Below are 20,196 nucleotides of genomic sequence, written 5' to 3' on the forward strand. Positions count from 1 at the left end.
AATATTTGCATCACTGTTACACACTTATGAGCTCTTAATATACTGTATGTTAACAAATTTTTTTTTTATAGATCCTTGTTTAGGGTACAGGGAAATTAACGACTTTCAAAGAAGTACTGCTTTTACAGTAGATCCTAATAAGCCCTTTGTATGCAACAATGCATTCATAGCAGATTGGTATCGCTTTACAAGTGGTGCTGGGGGAAAAATACCAACAACAAATCCTCCACCGTACTCATGTGGTAATTAAAAAGTTTTAAAGTTTAAATTTACTTTAATAATTTATTTTGCTAAAAGTATTTAATAAAATAATTTTAATGTTAGTAGTGTAAAAACTTTCATAATTATAATTTAAAATGAAAGAAAACTTTATAATAAAAATGATTTTATTTAAAGTTTGAAGTCCTATTCTTTTCTGCTAGGAGCAAAAAATCCTACTTGGCTTAATGTTACTGAACCAACTGCATTGAATGAAACTATCTCAGGCCAGGCTTGTGTTGTAGTTGACAATAACATATGTGCTCACAAAGTTGATGTTAAAGTAAAAAAATGTTTTCAAAACAACAATGAATTTTTTGTTTATTACTTACTTCCATTACCTCAATGCTCAATGAGATATTGCGCAGGTTTGAAGTGCAAATAAATATCATTTTGATAATTTTTTTACAAAAATTGCTTGTTTATATTTAAAAAATGTTTGATCATCGTTTTTAGGTACAAAAAGAAAATGTGATATGGATGAAAATTCTCCAACAGGCTTTTCACCTTGCTCAAGTATATTTAAAATATAAATTTTTTTTTTGCTTAACAGTTTTTAATTTTTTTTTTAAAGTTTGTTTAGATATACTTTAAAAGTTCATTTATATACTTTTTTAAAGTTCATTTAGATATATTTGTTTGAATCTGTTTAGTTAATTTCTTGATGTATTTTTCTTGATGTATTTTCTGTTTAGTTTCTTTTGTATTTTCCTACTTGATGTATGCCAAATTATAGAAATAAGTTTTAGTTCAGAAATACACAAATTATTTTCTTGATTTTTCTTTTTTATTTCAATTAGGTTACTTTCCAAAGATAGAAAAAGATCCAGTTGTCACTGTTGGTGTAGACAATAAAAGAATAAGGTTCACTTGCAAGTTTCATACAGTACAAGAAAGTAATGCGAGATATGAAGTTACTTGGTTTCAAGGACCAGAAGAAAAACATATAAAAGGTCCTGAAGTCTTTACAAGTAATAAAAATGAAGCATTTCTTCAAAATACTAACAAATATGGAGAAAATACAACATTTTGTTTAGGTTACAATGTAGGTTTTTTTTTAGTGTGACATAAACAAGGATGTAAATTTGTCTTTTCAAAGATAAATCTCTCACAAGTTGCATGTCTTTTTTTTTTAACTGGGAAGGAGAGGGTTTAATTTAGAATGTTACAATTATTTGATTTAAGTTATATTATTTATTTTTTTAATATCCTTTTTAAAAATTAAAAAAACTGAAATAAAGTTAATAAAGAAAAAAATTTATAAGTGGTTTATAAATGATTTTGAAAATTTAATTTTTTTTCAATTTTTTTTACTTAAAAAACTATTTATAGAAAAAGCTTTTTATAGATAGTTTTAAATGCTTTTAAATTTTATTTTATTTTACAAATTTTTTTTTGCTGTAGATAACTTTAAATAGTTTTTCAGATCTTATTTAATTGTTCAAATATATCTATGATAAATTTATGCAATAAATGTAATGTGTTTATATTTTTTGAATTTTTATTTAAAAGTAGTTTATTTTAAATTTGCTAGCATTACTTTTTATTATTTTGCCTCATACTTGTGAAAAACTTGTCAAAACAACATAATAGATATACAGTCACATCCATTGACAAGTGAGACAATTTTGACTAATAATTTAATTCCTTTGAAATTGAAAGAAAAAAACTTTACAAAACACTTGAAATTATACCTAAAATATTATACCATATTTTAAATTTTTATAAAAACTTAATATTTAAAGTTAAGTTTTAATTTAATGTTCAAAGTAGATTGTTCTGTCAGTTCCATGTTCTAATGTGTGTCTATGAATATAAATATATATATATATATATATATATATATATATATATATATATATATATATATATATATATATATATATATATATACATATATATATATTTATATATATATATATATATATATATACATATATATATATATATATATATATATATATATATATATATATATATATATATATATATATATATATATATGTATATATATATATATGAATATATATATATATATATATATATATATATATATATATGAATATATATTCATATATATGAGTATATATATGTGTGTATGTGTGTGTGTGTATATATATATTTATATAAAATTAGTTTTGATTGTCTACCTATTAAATTGACATGTAAAATTGCCATCTTAAATAATATTTTTAAGTTTAAACAATTGTTTTAGTGACTTCTAAAGAGAATTTAAAGTTGCAAAAGAATATGAAGAATTGAGCAGTTTATTTATAAATTTGATCAGATATAAATGTTGTATTATATTAAATGTTATATTCTATATATTCATGCAAGTTGTAGAATATTTTGTCAAAATATTTACAAGAGTAATGATTGATTACTTTCTATTCTGCGAAATAAGTTTTTTTTTTCATGGAGTGGTGATAAGATTACTGTAATATTTGAAAATCTGAAATAAAAACTGCTGTTCAGCTTCATTAAGCATTTGCATATTTTTTAAGTCTGAAGCTAATTTTCAAGCGCACCCAACATAGTCATTATATTTTTCTTACCATAATCAGGGTAAGAAAATCATGATGAAAAATGGCACCCTTAGCAGATGCTAACTTGTGTTATGGATTGTGTATATGAATTTTAAATATTCTATGAAAAGTCAATAGTGAATGATAATCTAAGAACATATGGAGAAGAGGACTCAGTTAAAGTGTTGCCATTCATCAATATAGGAATATCAACAAGATTGCAATAATTATCAGAAGTAAACAACTGAGTTATGTTTGGGCTAAAATATAAAAATCACTGCAAGCCTTGAGCTGTTGCAAATAGAGATCAGATTTATGGTTAGTTGCCTAGTCCAAGTAATTAAAAAGTGATATCATTTTGTCAAGATTTGAGTATATATATTTGAGTCATTAGCTAAAAGAATTTAAAAGATAAAATAATAAAGATTATCATTGTTATAGATGAAGAACAACACTGGGCTATGGATAAAACTTTGTGTCACGCCAAATGTTACTGGAAATGAAGGTGAGTGTTTTTCATAAAGGACAGCTTTGGTAGTCCAATTAGAAAAAAATGATTCACTAATTTTACATATTTTACACTATAAAAAATATGCTTATGGAAAAGACCAGTACGCTAGATTTTATTGAAAGCTTTTGATATACTTCAAAAATAAATAGCCCTTGTCTCACTACTTTCATCTAATGCAAAATAAAATTATTAACTGTTATAATGGTTAACAAGACAGCTGCAAAACCAGTAGATCAAAATTCAAATTCGGTTTTCAGAAAGTAAACTATTAGACCTAAGATAATATATTTGAAGTTAGTTAATTAAAGATTTAATCCATGTGATCAGATGGAATGTACTAATTGCCTTTTAAAATGTGAAGACTTGTTCTTTATATTTTTGAAACAGTTGCGGCTGTTTGATATACTTTTTTAAATTTTTTTTAAAAATATATCAAACAAAATTTTTTAACAAAAAATTATATTGGTTACTACAAATTTTCTTTAACAGTTGGAAAAATATTTTTTTGTCTTTAATGCTAATTCACTTCCAACAAAGCTGTAAGCAGCCACTATTAGGTTGGGAGTTACTAGAAAACAAAGAATATTGTTAAAGAGCAAGAAAATGGTTGACAGAAGACTTAAAGTGATTTTTTGAGTCTGATGATGGAAAAGATTTCAAAAAAATTGTGACAGAAGTTAAAGTGATTGTTTGAGAATAAAAGTTTTTTTGAGTGTAAAGGAACAAATACAGTAAACTGATGCAACTTTGCCTAATGACAAGTTAATGAAGAATAGGTTTTGGTTGATGGAACTAGAGATGGTAGCTCATTTAAGCAGCAACCACTATAGTATTTTTAGAGTAGAGAAAGAGGTGTGACCTTACAACAATGGGACAGTGACTTGAGCTTGGCAGATAGAGCAGGTCTAACTACGTTTACAGTTTAATTATAAACAGTTAGATTTCTATTTTAGTGTGTTCACAAGTAAGTTTGGTATTTCCAGTTTTTATGAGCTCTTATGATTCGTATAAGAGTTGTCTAGCAATTTTGAGTTGTACCAATGTCTAGCATTTCATTTCCTAAACAAGTAACTGATTTTATTTTAATCATTTTAATCATTGCATTGTTCATTTTAAGATTTAAAAAGGTTGGAATTTTGACATACAGGTTTTTGATCTCCTATCTTCACCCCATTATCAGTACATCTTTAAGTTAGATGTTGTGAAAACATTGACTAAGTGATTTAAGTGGTTTAAAAATAAAATAAATATCTACAAATTACAGAGAACTTCGTTAAAAAAAAGTTATATAATTACTTTAAATTCTTATTATTCAGGAAATTTCGTTTGTGTATTTATGTTGATTTAGTAAACTTATCCTAAATTTAAATTTAAAAAAAACAAACATTAATCATGTTAGGAGTAAATTTTTTGGCATATCTATATATTAATATGGAAGTTCATTTAAACAATATCTATGATTTACTTCAAAACACAGATTTTTTAAAAAGGACTTTATGTTTTTTTTTAGATTTACTGCAAAGTGAGCTCATATTATATTGGACACGAGAGTAACAAAAGTCGTGAAAGAAAAAGCAATGAGTTCTTTGCTGGATTTCAGGTAACAGGAGTTTGTAAAGGAATTAGTTCATAATAAAGTTATGTTTATAGCTTATTTTATTGTTAGGTTTTATAAACCAGGAGTTTAAAAAAAATTATGGCACTTAAGTTATACCTTTTTTTTTATTTATTATTTTATTAATTTTTGAAGTGATTGTTATTTTTGTTATAAAATGTTATATTTATTGTATTGCCACTAGTTGTATGTATGTGTTTATACAGTTTTTAACTGTATTATCAATAAATAAATTTCTTTATAAAGACCATTATACTACTTCAAGAAAATAAACACCTTAAAAAGATTCTGATTTTTAATTCAAATAGTTAATAAAAGATGCAATGGTGTTGAAAGTACTAATGTTTGCATATTTTCAATCATCTACAATATTTCTTAGCTAAAAGCATTTTTTTCTTTAAATAGATACAAGTAATGAAAAAAATTATTTAATGCCACTAGCAACATTTGGAAAGTACAAAGGAAAAGATTTTTACCAGTTTATAATAGGTTTTTTGTTATATATTTTTACATATATTGATGTAGTATAATTTGCTGGCTATTATGAGATGTATTATTCTCACTTGTGAAGTTTTAATAACTGTTAAAAAGTATGTATATACTAAGAAACATAAAGAAATTTAGTGCATTTTTGTTTGTGTTTAGAATATATTATATGTTCTCTAACATATAGTTCTGTATGTACACTATTCCAAAATACTTTATCTAAAGTTTAAAATGCTCTAAATTTTGCTTCCAAATGAAAAATTGGTCAAGTCAGTGAATGGGTTTTTAAAAAACAAAAAAAGTTTAAAATTTTCTATGACCTAGAAGTTCAGCAGGAATGAATCAAAATATATGGGTAATTAACTTAAATTGCAGGAAATATTCTCAATCTATAGTGTCACATTTTAATACTGAAACAATTTTTGTTGATTCTTACTATATGTTGATTCTTACTATATGTTGAAATGGTTTGATATTGTTTTTGTATAGTATACCTTTTAATATTCACTTTTCACATTGCAAACAGTGGTAGTGTCATTTCGAATCAATTAATTTCATTTAATAGAATACTTTTACTATGAAAAACCTTTCAAGTTAATTTGAAGAAATACCATCTCTTTTAAATAAAGTTAGTTTGAAATTTTAAAGACATGTATGTTAATTAAAGTAACTTTAAATCTTCTATCCACATTTTTTCAATGATGTGTTTTTGGGAGTTAGAACAAAGAAGCAATTTACAGGCTGAAGATAAATTACTGATACATTTTCCCAAAACCATCACCATACCCGAAGTTTGTCAGCACAAGCATCTGCGTTTGCAGTGAATGCTTCTATAAACGTGTTCAGCACCCTGAAGTCTAATACTAGTTGCACTTTTTATTTGATTTTCTGCATCATTGCCATAAGTGGAACCAAACCTTTTATTGAACCATGTTTTTTGCTTTGTACTTTTGCTGGCATTTTTTCTCTATCCACTCTTCTTTTTCATAATTGTATTTTGTACAAATTATAAATACAATTGTTATCAATTTTGTGTAAACGTTGATATCTCTTAGTGAAGTTCAACATAATTTGTATACAAACTAAATTCCTTAGATATTTACAATTATGTTTTATGTATATGTATATATATATATATATATATATATATATATATATATATATATATATATATATATATATGTATATATATATATATATATATATATATATATATATATATATATATATATATATATATATGTATATATATTTATATATATATATATATACATATATATATATATATATATATATATATATATATATATATATATATATATATATACATATATTTATATATATATATATACATATAAAACACCACCACCAACATTTATAGGTTGTTTTTAACTGCTGGAGACAAACTGTTGCCAGAAATTTTGTTAAGTTTTGTTCTGCAGAGAAAATGTTTTAATTAACAGCATCAAAATAATAAAATATCTGCACATCTTTTACTTTATATTTAACTATGTTACATAATGATTGTATAAAATGTAAAACAACACTTTTATATTATTTTGACATTAATCTGATGACAATAAAATAATTTTCAATTTTTTATTAAAGTTTTGGCTGCACTTTTACTGAACCAAAATTTTAATATGTTCTGTTTTCGACAGGGCTGTGGAGTCGGAGTCATGGAGTCGGAGTTGCCACATTTTTAGCAGAGTTGAAGTCGCTAAACAGAATCACGACTTCAACTCCAACAGTAAAACTTCTCGGTATTGCAAGTGCATGTACAAAATATTTAACCTTCAATGAACTTTTCATATATTTGGCAAAAAATAAATAAAAAATTTTAATTATCGCATAATATTTTTTAAAGAATTCAAAGAATTTTTCAAAAATTTGTTTTGGAGTTGGAGTTGGGGTGGTACTCTAAAAAGTTCAACAATCGGAGTGTGAGTCTGTACCTTTTTTTTTACGACTCCACACCCCTGGTCTTGAATAAAATTTCAATTTTTGTCTTTAGTGGATTTAAATGTTTCATGAAAAATAAAAAATAAAAATCAGGATGAGACATTTTATTTCACAATAATTTTCATCTATGCCTTTAGCCTTTAGAATAATTTTTTAATTTATAAACAAAAAAATTTAACTTTAATTTTTTGTGGCACCACAAAAAATGAAAGTTAAATTTAAAGTTAAAAATCTCTGATGCTTTGAAACGGAATAAATTTTATCTAATTTTCAAATCTAGTTACATATTTATAAATAATATAGAAATAAATAAATATATTACTATAAAAATAAAAATTGCATGAAGGTTTTAAAATTTATAAAATAAAAAATTGAATAAAGAAGTTCAAGTCAATAAAATAAATATAATCAGATTTTATTTATTTGTAGGTAACTCCTAAGACATTAGAACTTTCTGAAAATGGTAAACCACAAAAAGTTTTTGTTACATCAACAGTACCCATTGTATGTGAAGATGGAACTGAAAATTGTAATGTGCTTCTAGAGTTAGGTCAAACAAAAACTGACAGCTTTGTTGATTACTGTTCATTAATGTTCAAACCCGGACCAGCTGGACAAAAGCAAGAAATTGAAGTGGTTGCTAAGAGAGATTTTGTTGATGATGGTAATCAAAAGATGTTTTTACAACTTTTTGTTCCTGATCATGTAGATCCAGTGGATTGGAATTGTCATAAACAAATTACTGATGTTGAGGTGATTTGTTTTTAGTATTAATTATAATAATATATAAATAATTAAAATAATAATATAAAAAAATAGATTTTATTTTTTAAGTTTTATAGTTTTTGTTTATTAAATGTTATAAAAAAGGAATTAATCATTTATAAATGAGTTATCAGGCAGTTTTTTGAATATGTATGGCTGTATGTAAAGTTATTTTTGTTGTTTGTGAATAAAATAGTTAAGTTGAAAAAAAATCTAAAAACTTTTTGTTTTATTGACAAAAGTTACAAAATAGGATTAACTTTTGTTAAATTAAAAATTATATATATATTTTAAGATTTTTATATATTTTACTTTTTGTTTAATCTGATTCAACTGTTGTTAATATATTAATATTATTGTTATTATTGTTATTATTTTTATTAGTGTTATTATTGTTATTGTTATTATTATTATTATTATTATTATTATTATTATCATTGTTATTATTGTTGTTGTTGTTGATATGGTTATTAAAAAAAGAGGGCATCATAAACTGCAAACTGTTAAATATTCCAGAACATTAACTTTGACACAAAAAGAGTTAAGAGTTAGTTTTATTAACCAATGAGTTTATGGCAAAATAAAAAGTCAAAATACAAAACAATTTTTTTTATTTTGTACCTTGTCAATAAATGAATGAGGTTTCAAGTGAATGAGTGAAAATAAACAGTTTGAAAATTATGTTGGGAAAAATAAAATTGGGTAATACATACATACACACACACACACACACGCATACACACACACACACACACACACACACACACACACACACACACACACACACAAATATATATATATATATATATATATATATATATATATATATATTTGTGTGTGTGTTTTTTTATGTATGTATATATATATATATATATATATATATATATATACATACATGATGAAAATAGTGTAAGGCCTCTAGTGCTTTTTTATTATTTATATATTTATTTAAAAGAAATAAATCTTTTTTCAAATTTCAAAAATTCAATTATTGTTTTTTTTGCTTGGCATACCTTTTTCCATTATATTGTTTATTATCAATTTTGTAGTTATATATATATATATATATATATATATATATATATATATATATATATATATATATATATATATATATGTATATATTAGGGATATGACTTTTTTGCAACCTACTAGGCCTGTATCGTAATTCAATGAACTTTTATGTAAAAAGAACGAATAGATGTTTCATTTTGACATATTTTGAAAAAAGGTCACCCCAAAACCAAAAAATCGAATTTTCAATAGGTACACTTTTGTACAGTAAATGAATATTAAAGGCTGAAGATGTTGTAAGAGTCATACTCCTGTTGTTATTTTATTTATTTATGCAACATGTACTGTGATATAACAAAAAACATTATGTGATATATAATTATACAAGTATTACAAAATTAACAGTATCAAAGCGTCTAGTACAACAATATACATAACTGTCTGTGTCTATAGGCCTACTGTGTTTAGTACATGGGTCACATGATGCTCACGTCTCATAAAGAGTCTAGCGCTTATTACTTAGAATGAATCGAAGTTGCAGTTTGTCTTTCTTTCTGCAGGAAGCATACAGGTCTTGCATCACCTTGATTGCACGTTCAGCTATCTGATTACTTCGTGGTATGTCGATGACGGATGGCTCTTTCTTCCAGTGATTTTTGAATGACTGCAATGCCTTTTTGTAAGGCTTCAATACATCAGATAAATTCTTGAAGTCATTGTCATTGTACTTTTGACTACTAAACCAATGTTCTGCCCACTCATATGAAATGAACCTGCAAACCTTCTCCAAATTCTTTCTCGCTTCAGGCATAAGAATGAACGCCAGAATGGCGAGAATGGCTCTTGAGTTCCATCTGGCATTGCTCATATTAGGAATGTTCTGAAAGTGAATCAGAGGGAAGTTTCTTTGTTCTTCATAGAACCTAAACACTCTTGTTAAATGGTACAAAAACTTCATATCGTCTCTCCACCCTGATTTATCAAGAATTTCTACAGTTCCATTCACAAACTTATCCTTCAGTTCTTCATGCTTATTCAACAGTTCAGACACAAATGGGTATTCAATGTTTGGAGATTTGGTATCACCCCCAAGTTCTTCGTCCATCACCAGACGGAGAATCCTGTCTAGTACGTGATGCTGACAACCGATAAATTGTGGTATTGTGACACCCTTTAATTTAAACATACGTTGCAACTTCACAACAACTCCATTTCTCTTCCCAGTATTGACGTTTGTTGTATCAGTAATGATCATCTTAATTGAATTCCACAAATTGTATTCATCAATAAGTTTGGCAATTTTTTCAGCAACAGTTTCAGCTTTGCCATCTTTTAAACGCAGTGCATCAAGTTTCACGTCAGTTCTTTCATTCTGAAGTACAACTACCTGATATTCCTTATCATCTATTCGTTTGCCGTCAAAGTGTAAGGACCACTGTTCCATTTTAAGTTGTTGTATCATTTCTTTTTTTAATTTACCTGCCTCTTTGAATATGGACTTGTAAATTGCTGATTGACTTGGAGTTGGAATATCAATACCTTGTTGTGATAATACATTGCATATTTTAGCAGCTTTCTTTGTGGAAACTCCACTTGATGTAACCATACTTACAGCAAATTTACTTTTGTAGTGCTTTCTAGTTTTTTTCTGAGTGTCCTCATCATCGTCTTTATCACCGTCGTCGTCTTCATCATCTTCACTCTTACTTTTGCAGTTTTCAGATTCAGTACCACTGTCTGTGGTAGACAGGACTTGTGATGTGGAAGGTATTGCTGTTCCAGACTGGACTTTCCTTCTCTTGGAAGGGTGAATGGTTTCTTTACTTGCCACTTGTCCTGTTGAGTACCCCACCTGTCCTTTACTTTCTTTTTGTAGGTGGTATAGACGTTTATCTTCCGAGGATAACCACTAGCCATTCACTTTCGTGATGTCAAATAATGCATTGAGAACATCATATTTTCCACGCTTGACACATTCATCATAGACCTTCAGCACCTTCATAAGCTTTGCTCTTATCACTTGATCAGACACACGTGGAAAATTCAGTTTATTGTCCCACAATTTTGTAATTTCCTTAGAAATTTGGTCTATTCGTTCTTTTCTTCCTTTAACATATGCTCCGAGAAACTGGTATCTTCCTACGATCTGCAATTGAAGTGGTATTCTGGATTTTTCATCGAGTGAATGTTCTTCTACAGCCACGCTTCCTCTTCTTCTGTGTGACTCTTGAAATCTCACCAAATTTTTAGTCCAAGTCTTCTTGTTCTTTGTTACTGTGGTATGACTTTTCTTGTGAGACATCATATAATATTGTTACGACTTTACGGATAGCTGAGCGTAAATATCCGTTTAATAAAGTCGTTTAATTAATAAAATACTTTAACTGTATAGTAATCCAATTATAGTTCGATAATCCAGTCAATGTTGATAACAGTTCGATAATCCAGTCCGTATCCTAACGATAATGCTACAACTACTTATACTTCGTACACTTACAGCGTCTTTAGTTCGCTACAGTAGTTCCTTATTAGCTCAGTTACACGCAGAGTACTTCATAGAACTATTCACATTATCAACACTGAGCTCTGACAGCAGCTCGCTTATATAATTATTTAGAGCTTCCAGAATGTTCTACTAAGTTCTATAATCTTCTACAGTCTGTTACAGTCGTCTATATCACCGTGGTAACACAATGACGTCATCACATAACAATTCTAAGTATTTGCCGGCACACGGCCGTTTCGTTGCCATGGTAACGTGTGGCGTTATATTTATAAATTCATAACAAAATAATGAAATAAATAGAATTAAGCTGAGAATTAAGCTTAAGATTAAAACATCGGTCAAAAATGAATGTATAAAAATGGTAAATCAAATTTTTATTTTGGGGGTGACCTTATTTTGTTGCAGAAAGCTATTTGGGCCTTTTTTCATGATTTTAGGTAAAAGTTCATCGATTTATGATACAGGAAACATTTTATTTGAAAAAAAATTAAAAAGTCATATCCCTAATATATATATACATACATACACAGTACAAATTTCAGACTCTGATAACCAAATATAAGCAAATTTATATAAATTTTTGTATATTTTATCAAATTTTTATTTTGTTTGAATTTGTACAAGTGTGTTCAGTGTATACTGTACTTCTTAAGATACAACATGGTTAATAATTATTGTTACATAAAATGGCTAGCAATAAATATTCGATTACTTGAAGTCCTGATTGCTTTTTTTAAATGGAGCTAATACCCAAAGAATGATTTATATTCTGTATATCTTGTGTTAAGTTTAGTTTTCTGTTTATAATGATTTAAAAGTTTTTAAATTTATTTATTAAAAGTTATCTTTTAATTGGGGTTTAGTTTTAGTTTTAACTTTTTTTGAAGTTTAAATTTTAAGTCTTTTTTGCCTCAAAGTCATTTTAATTAATTTTAGATAAAAACAGTTGATGTTAAAACAGCAAGATGCACATCAACTGGTGATCCTCACATTACAACTTTTGATCAATTTTATTATAATCATTACTATGTTGGAGACTATGTATTAATGCATAGCACAGCAAGAAATTTTAGGGTAAAACTTTTGCTTTAGTAATAATTGGAATAGTTTAAAGTTTAAAAATGTAGTAAATAAATTTTTATAAAATCTAATGCACTTTTTTTGTTTTGCACAAACGTGTTTTTCAATTCAAAAAACTCGCCATAATGATAGTTGAGACAAATATACATTTTTTTAACATAGGTGCATGTTCGAACATTTGCTTGTGGTTCTGTTTCTTGTAACTGTGGTGTAGCAGCACAAGAAGGTGATGATGTTATTGTAATAGATATGTGTAGAGATAGTGCTCCACGAGCTCGCTTTGCCAGTACTGTAGAACCTCAACCAGGAACATCAATTACAAGGAATAATAATGGAAAGAGTTTCATAGTAATGTTATATCATTTCTATTTATTTATTATTTACAATTTATTTCATTTATTATTTACAATTTATTTTTAAAAATTTAATGAAGTCTTTATTCACTAATTTACTTTTAAAAATGATTAAATTTTAAAAATTTATTAAATTTAAAAAAATTAATATTTTGCTTTAGACTCGTTAGGTAGTGTTGTCTCATTAGGTAGTGTTGCATCTGTTTGACATGCATGACTCCATAGTTTAAACCCATTTATATTTAATATTTTTTAGCTTTAAAAAACATACTTACAAACCATTGTTTTATGTTGTTAATTAAAGCTTTTACTCACTTAGTTAAACTTTTTTTTCAGAAAAAGTTAGTAATTCTTATTTTCCTTATCAACGGTCATTTTTTATCTCATAAAATTGGGTTGTAGAAAAGTTAATATTTTTATAAAATGTTCAACAGTTTTTGTAATAATTTTAAATTAAATTTTTTTTTTTACCTGTGACATAGTATAATGAACAACTGTAAAAAAATGGTGGTGCAAAAACATGCTACAACAGAATGTAAACCTCAGACAATAAGAGAATTTATAAATAATAAAATAACAGTAAAATTATAAGCAATTAAAAAAAAAAGGAAAGCATAAGTTTGATTGCAAATGTTTAAAATTAATATAGCCTGAACTTCTAATGAAAAATAGTAAAAGTAATAAAGCAGTATAAATAAGATTCGTAAACAATTCATGTCACAATGAAAGAAGGTCGGTTAAAGTAGATTTGTAAACATTTCTATATTCTTGTCACTATGAAAGAAGGTCTGGTTAAAGTAGATTTTGTGTAACTTTTATATATGTTTTTATAACAGTTAAGTTAAAACACATTGTGTATTTAAAAAAAAATCTTATCACTAACATGGCCCCTCAACATTCACCACAGTGTTGTTGTATACAAATTCACATTAATAATATTGACTTCATTTCAGTGTGTTATGTCTTATTATTAAATATATAACTCTAGTTTTATTTATTATATAAGTTATATATTATATTGTTATAAATTATATATTATAGTATATAAGTTATTTTTGTTTATGTTTTGATTTTTTTTTTTTACAGCTAAGTTTTTCATCTGGTGCATATGTTAAGTTTAATGCTTTTCATTGGTATGGGAAGTTTTACTATGCCAACATTGAAGTTCAAGTACCTTCAGATGACTTTAATAGTACACAAGGTTTATGTGGAACTTTTGACAAAAACAAAAATAATGATATGACTGCAAAAAGTGGACAAATATATGCAATAAAGCAAGGACAAATTGCTAATCATATGTTCACTGAAAGTTGGAAGTAAATGGTTTTTGTTTTTCAAAAAATAATTTTATAATGTTTTGTTGTTGTATATTACAATTAATTTTTTAATGATTTTATTCTTGATGTTGTAGAACTAACATTTTCTTATATTTACTTATGTAGGCTTAATGTTTCTGCGGAAAACTTGTTTTACTTTAAAGGAGGACCTCGCAAGTGCACTGCAACACGAGCTAAGAGTTACTGTACTTGTAGTGAATCTTGTTCCGGAGCCAAACGAAAAATTAATTGTGATTATGAAGGTTATTCTGACCGCCCAAAATACATTCACGGAGTAATTGGGTGGAAGAAGTTAGAATTTCCTGGTACAATACTTTAGAAGTTCTTATACTACTAAAGGACATTAATTAACTTTATTTAATTGTGCACAATTAAATAAATAACTTTATTTAATTGTGCATGTACATTTATATACTTTGCATTTTATATTATTTTTATTTGAAGTTAGTGTTAGTCATTAAGAAATTAGTCTGCTCATTTCTTCCTATTATTTGGAATATTATATATATTTTTTTTAGGAGCTGAACACTGTGCTCGTCGTAAACGCAGATCTATGGATGATAATGTTATTATACTTCCTGATGATGGTACTATGGGAGTTTATGACTACAATCCCAATCAGGTCTTTGGTAATGTTACAAGTTTTCCAACAAAATCTGGTATCACTGAGGAAAAAGCAAGAGATGAATGCAGAAAAAAAATTCGTAATTCTATTGCAGGCAAAGCTTGTATAGATGTCATTGGACCTTTGTTTAAAACAGATGATTATGAACAGCAATGTGTCATTGATATTCAAGTAAGTTAAAAGACATTAATTACTTTGGTAATTTTTTTATACAAAATTTTTTAAAGAGCAGCCACTTACCCAGGTGTTTCCTAAAAAGCTGTGTGGAATTAAGGATTAAAAAAAATTAGGGATTTTTAGGGGTCTGAGAAGTTAGGGTCAAAATCATTGTAATCAAAGCTTATGATAAAGAGAAAAAAAATTAAAAAAAAAGTTATTACTCTGAAAGAGTTGTTTAAATTGCTGTTTATATTTTAAAAAGTTGATATTAATTGAATTTTAAAGGGATCCCAAACTTTCGAGACATGTTTATAATAAAGAGAATGATAAAAAAAATTGTTTGAGCTAAATTTTTTTGATGAAAACAAAAAAGTTAGTTTTTATTGGTATGGATTTATTCAGAGATTATCCTAAAATTCATATCTCAATTACAGAAATCATCTTCAAATTTATATAGAAATATTTTCAAAGTTTAAAAGATAAAAAATGCTAATGATTTTCCACAAACTTATGCAATGAACTTATAAAAAATAAAATAAATTAACAAGCTAAAATAATAACTACACCAATAATATCTAAAAAAAAATAACCAAAAAATAAGTAAACAGATAAAAACAGTAACAATACAAGAAACACTTGCAAAGTAGAAAATAAAATTAAAAAAAAAATGTTGAAATAAATAGTTATCACAAATAAGAAACAAATAGAAAAAAATCCATCCTAAAATTTACAGGACCAGTATTTATAAAAAAGTTAAAATAAAAAAACGCTAAAATTTAAAAATAAACTTATTGTGAAATTAAAAACAGATAAATAAATAAATAAAAGTCAAAAAAAAGTTACAAAAAATATTTACAAATGATGAATAATTTAAAAAAATCTTAAAATATTGGACTTTTTCTTTTAAGAATGTTCTTTATAACTTATTGTTATTTATTGCAATATTCTTTTTTTTTTTCTTTCAACCTTTTCATGTTTGTTTTTTTCTTCTTTTCTTTACTCATTATATTTCTTTTTGTTTTTTCGCTTTTCTAATAATGTTTTCTCTTTGTGGGAATTGATTTTTATTTTTTATAAACTTTTTCTTGACTTTATTAATCTTTTGTTTTTGTTTGTTTTCTTTTATTTAGTCATTTTTTCTTTGTTTTTCTTCACTTAAGTTTATATGAGTAATAATAATCAATAAGTTGTGCTTTATACAACATAAGATACAAAGTATATATTATAAGTTTTATGATATTATTTATAAACAATAACAGTAAATATTATTGATATCCTAAAAGACAATTTAAAATCTAGATCATCTTGTAATGTGGTTTTCTATTTTTGATAAATTGGTTATTGCTTTGGTTTTGCAGAGGCAATGTTTTACCCATTTTAAATTTTTGTATTGTTTGCTATTTATATTTTAAATATTTTGTTTCTAAATTGGTGTTTTTTGTGCTTTATCTTTGTCTTGCATATTTATGTAAATCATTTTCCACATGGACAAAATCTATTATTTCTGATTCTTTTGCTTTGTATAACAATAACATAACAAACTGATCATATGTAAATTTGTAACCTGGTAAATACATACATAGTATAAATTTTAGCTATTCAACATTTGCTTTCATGGTCATCTCTCCTTTAACTTTAAAGCATTAGAATCAATTAGCAAATCACTAGAATCACTACAATTGATTAGTAAATCAGTAGAATCACTATAAATGGTTAACAAAATTTTATGATTGAACTTTGTTGTTTTTGATGTTTAAAATTCAGTTTGTTTTATTTTTTTTTAATTATATAAAATATTTGGTGTTTATCAGTTAGCATTTAAAAATATTTAGTGCTCATCAGTAAGCATTAAAAAATACTTAGTTTTTATCTTTATTTTTTATTATATAAATATTTAGTTTTTAATATATTTAGTTTTTATCAGTCAGCATTAAAAAATGTTTACCAGTTAGCATTACAAAATATTACAAATGTTCACCAGTTACATTACAAAATGTTCACCAGTTAGCATTACAAAATATTTAGTGTTTACCAGTCAGCATTAAAAAATATTTGGTGTTTACTAGTCAGCATCAAAAAATATTTGATTTTATCAGTCGGTATTAAAAAATATTTGGTGTTTATCAGTCAAAAATTAGATTAACATTAGATTAATTCTTTTTTTGTTTATATGAAACAGATTATGGAGAATTTTACTTAAATCATAGATTCTGTGGGTGCTTTCTCTAATGAATCTTTCTGGCTTTTCGAAATTTTTTGCATCTCTTTTTAATGTTAATTTACCTCCCCAGAGCCAAGAAAGCCACTAGAGACAAGCATGCCACTTTGATTATGGTTAAAACTCTCTCAACTCTATAACTCAAAAGCGCAAAAAAACCCTAACAAACAAGGACACTGCGTGGAGAAACAGGTTGATACTGCTAAGAAATGGGATCAAACTATTAATCTATTATGAATTGTATTTTACAGTTTAATGGTTTGAAGTTGTTCAAGATGCTGAAGATAACTTTAAAAAAAAATTTTGATGTCAGAATATTGTAGAATAAATTAGTGCATTTGAATATACTGGAGAAACTGGGAAATAATGATGCACCAGTAATTAAATTAAAATATTAAATTAAAAGTCTTCTAAAATTTGCTTTTTTATTTTTTAGAATTTCTAGTATTTTACTATTCTTATATTATTTATTTAATTTTAGTATTATAGTATTCGTAAATCAAAATATAATTAACATTATTTAAATTAGCTTTAGAGTTAAATTTATTTAGGTATTAGTTTTATAAATATACGTATGTAGTAAATTTTTTGGAGCTTTTATTTTCAAATAACTTTACAAATTTGTTTAATGAGAAACAAGTGCTACATTGTCAAGATAATCAGGACAGAGTTCATTTTTGAGGATTTTTTCACTGAAGCATCTTTTCATTACAACTCTATTTTATTTTTATTGATGAACAGATTTTTGCTGTTGTTATTTTAACAAAGCATTTTTTAAAAGTGATTTGGATCTGCAATAAACTTCTTTAGGTGACAGATAATGAAAAAGTAGGAGTTGAATCTGCTATAAATAACTTAATCAGTGCCTGTGAAGAGCTTACTTTAAGAAATTTATCTTTCTGGGAAAGTGGTAATGGAAACATTACTGGACCACCAGTAATAATTGCACAAAGTGTGTGTCCCAATGAGTGTAACGGAAATGGAGCATGCAAAAATGGTACATGCATCTGTAATTCTGGCTTCATAACATCTGACTGCTCTCTGAAAGAAGGTTTTATTTTTTTTGTACCTTAAAGCTTTTTAATGTTTACTGTAAATTATTATAACTAACTATCCAAACCCGTAAAAATCCGGGTCATATTTTACAAATGCTGAAAATATTTAGGGAAAAATATCCAGAATATATTTTGTCTTGCATTTGTCTTAATTTTGTGTTAAACTTATTAGTTTTTTTTAAAACTTTCCTCAATTTTAGTGTAGGAAATGGGCTAAAAAGGTTGGCAAACAGATATATCTCTAAAATATATATTTAAACTTGTGTTCACAGAAAATGTTTTAAAAAATCTGTAAAAACAGAAAGTCTTAAATTTACGATATATAAATATGTTAAATATGTAACAAAGTACATTGAAAAAAACATGTTAAACACAACATTTATCAATTTCCTTAGAAACAATAAACGTTAAAGATATCATAACTTCTTTTATAAAAATTCTTTTCAAAATCAGTTATAACAGATCTACAAAATGGGACAACTAAGGACAGCCTATTATAAAAAAAACCATATCATAATAATTAAAAATATGTATATATGTATATATATTGTATGGTAATGATGATTAAAGATGTATTAAAATAGTTTAATTAGGTATAGCAAGTTTAAAAAAAAAAAAATGATAATATCTCAAATGAAATAAAAATACAGATTGACAAAATCTACATTATTATGAGGTCATTTTTGCTATGGAATTAATTTTGAAACTAGTTTCTTTAATAATAAAACATCTATAAAATCTCATCCAAGGAGTAAAACTATTAACAACACTAAAGATAAAAAATTTATTTTAGGTTAAAACAATTGTATTACAGTAATACCAAATGTTGTCTTGGCTTTTAGTGAATGATTAAATACAGTTCGGTCAAGTAATGAAAATATCTATAATCATTTTTAGCAATAGAATAGAATAGGAAAGCTGTCTATCAACACAAAACATTACAACAATAGCATTTGTTGACATTACTACAATTATGCTGAGCAATAGCAATTAGCATAGTTGTTAGCCAGGAAAAAATTAATACAGCGTTTTTGGGATATGGGAGTTTCTGTGTGGGCTAAAAAATAAAATAGGTTGTTGTATTCTGACATTTAAAAAAAAAGTTCAAGGTAACTCATATAGGCCTTATATATATAGATAGATCTTATAACTCAATAAGATGGGTAAATAAAAAAAAATGCAATTAATTTTACTCAGCATTTTTGGAGTAACTGTGCAGCTTTATGGTAATAAAAATTTGAGCAAAATTGTTCAAATTTTTATTCACATAAAGCTGAGCAATTTACTCCAAAAATGGTGAGTAAAAGCAATTGCTTTTTTTCTATTTATCTGGCCTAATAGCTTTTAAATGAGGAACTCTGTTGGGTTGTCAATTTCCATCAAATAGAATGTTAGTTAAAAGAAATTCTGTTGCAATATGCTATTTTAGAATTAATTTAAATAAGCAACAAAAACAGGGGCCAGGTGAAATTTATTAAACACACTGTTCTGTTGCAATATGCTATTTTAGAATTAATTTAAATAAGCAACAAAAACAAGGGGCCAAGTGAAATTTATTTAACACACTAAGGCAGCTAGTAAATTTAATTGGCACCTTTATATATCTAGTATACTAGGTATTTAAATTTAAAAATATATATATTTAAATACAAAAGTTAATTTTTTTTAATTTACAAAAACAAACTTTATGTAAATTTTGTATTTGTAAATTTAAAAAAAAAAAGTTT

At 25.8% G+C, this 20,196-nt stretch overlaps 1 protein-coding gene across 1 annotated transcript in view; it reads left to right on the plus strand.

Annotated features, from left to right (window-relative positions):
• Positions 1 to 20,196, plus strand: part of LOC101240164 (von Willebrand factor D and EGF domain-containing protein) — a 65,056-nt gene that overhangs the window by 36,192 nt on the left and 8,668 nt on the right. The window contains exons 4-15 of the mRNA XM_065795821.1: positions 72 to 242; positions 423 to 626; positions 715 to 774; positions 1,059 to 1,303; positions 4,805 to 4,894; positions 7,787 to 8,110; positions 12,579 to 12,716; positions 12,885 to 13,070; positions 14,162 to 14,391; positions 14,518 to 14,717; positions 14,931 to 15,208; positions 18,225 to 18,465. Coding sequence (XP_065651893.1) covers positions 72 to 242; positions 423 to 626; positions 715 to 774; positions 1,059 to 1,303; positions 4,805 to 4,894; positions 7,787 to 8,110; positions 12,579 to 12,716; positions 12,885 to 13,070; positions 14,162 to 14,391; positions 14,518 to 14,717; positions 14,931 to 15,208; positions 18,225 to 18,465 — 2,367 coding nt within the window. The remainder of the gene's footprint in view (positions 1 to 71; positions 243 to 422; positions 627 to 714; positions 775 to 1,058; positions 1,304 to 4,804; positions 4,895 to 7,786; positions 8,111 to 12,578; positions 12,717 to 12,884; positions 13,071 to 14,161; positions 14,392 to 14,517; positions 14,718 to 14,930; positions 15,209 to 18,224; positions 18,466 to 20,196) is intronic.

The sequence above is a fragment of the Hydra vulgaris genome, chromosome 04, assembly GCF_038396675.1.
Source record: "Hydra vulgaris chromosome 04, alternate assembly HydraT2T_AEP".
Taxonomy (NCBI): Eukaryota; Metazoa; Cnidaria; class Hydrozoa; order Anthoathecata; family Hydridae; genus Hydra; species Hydra vulgaris.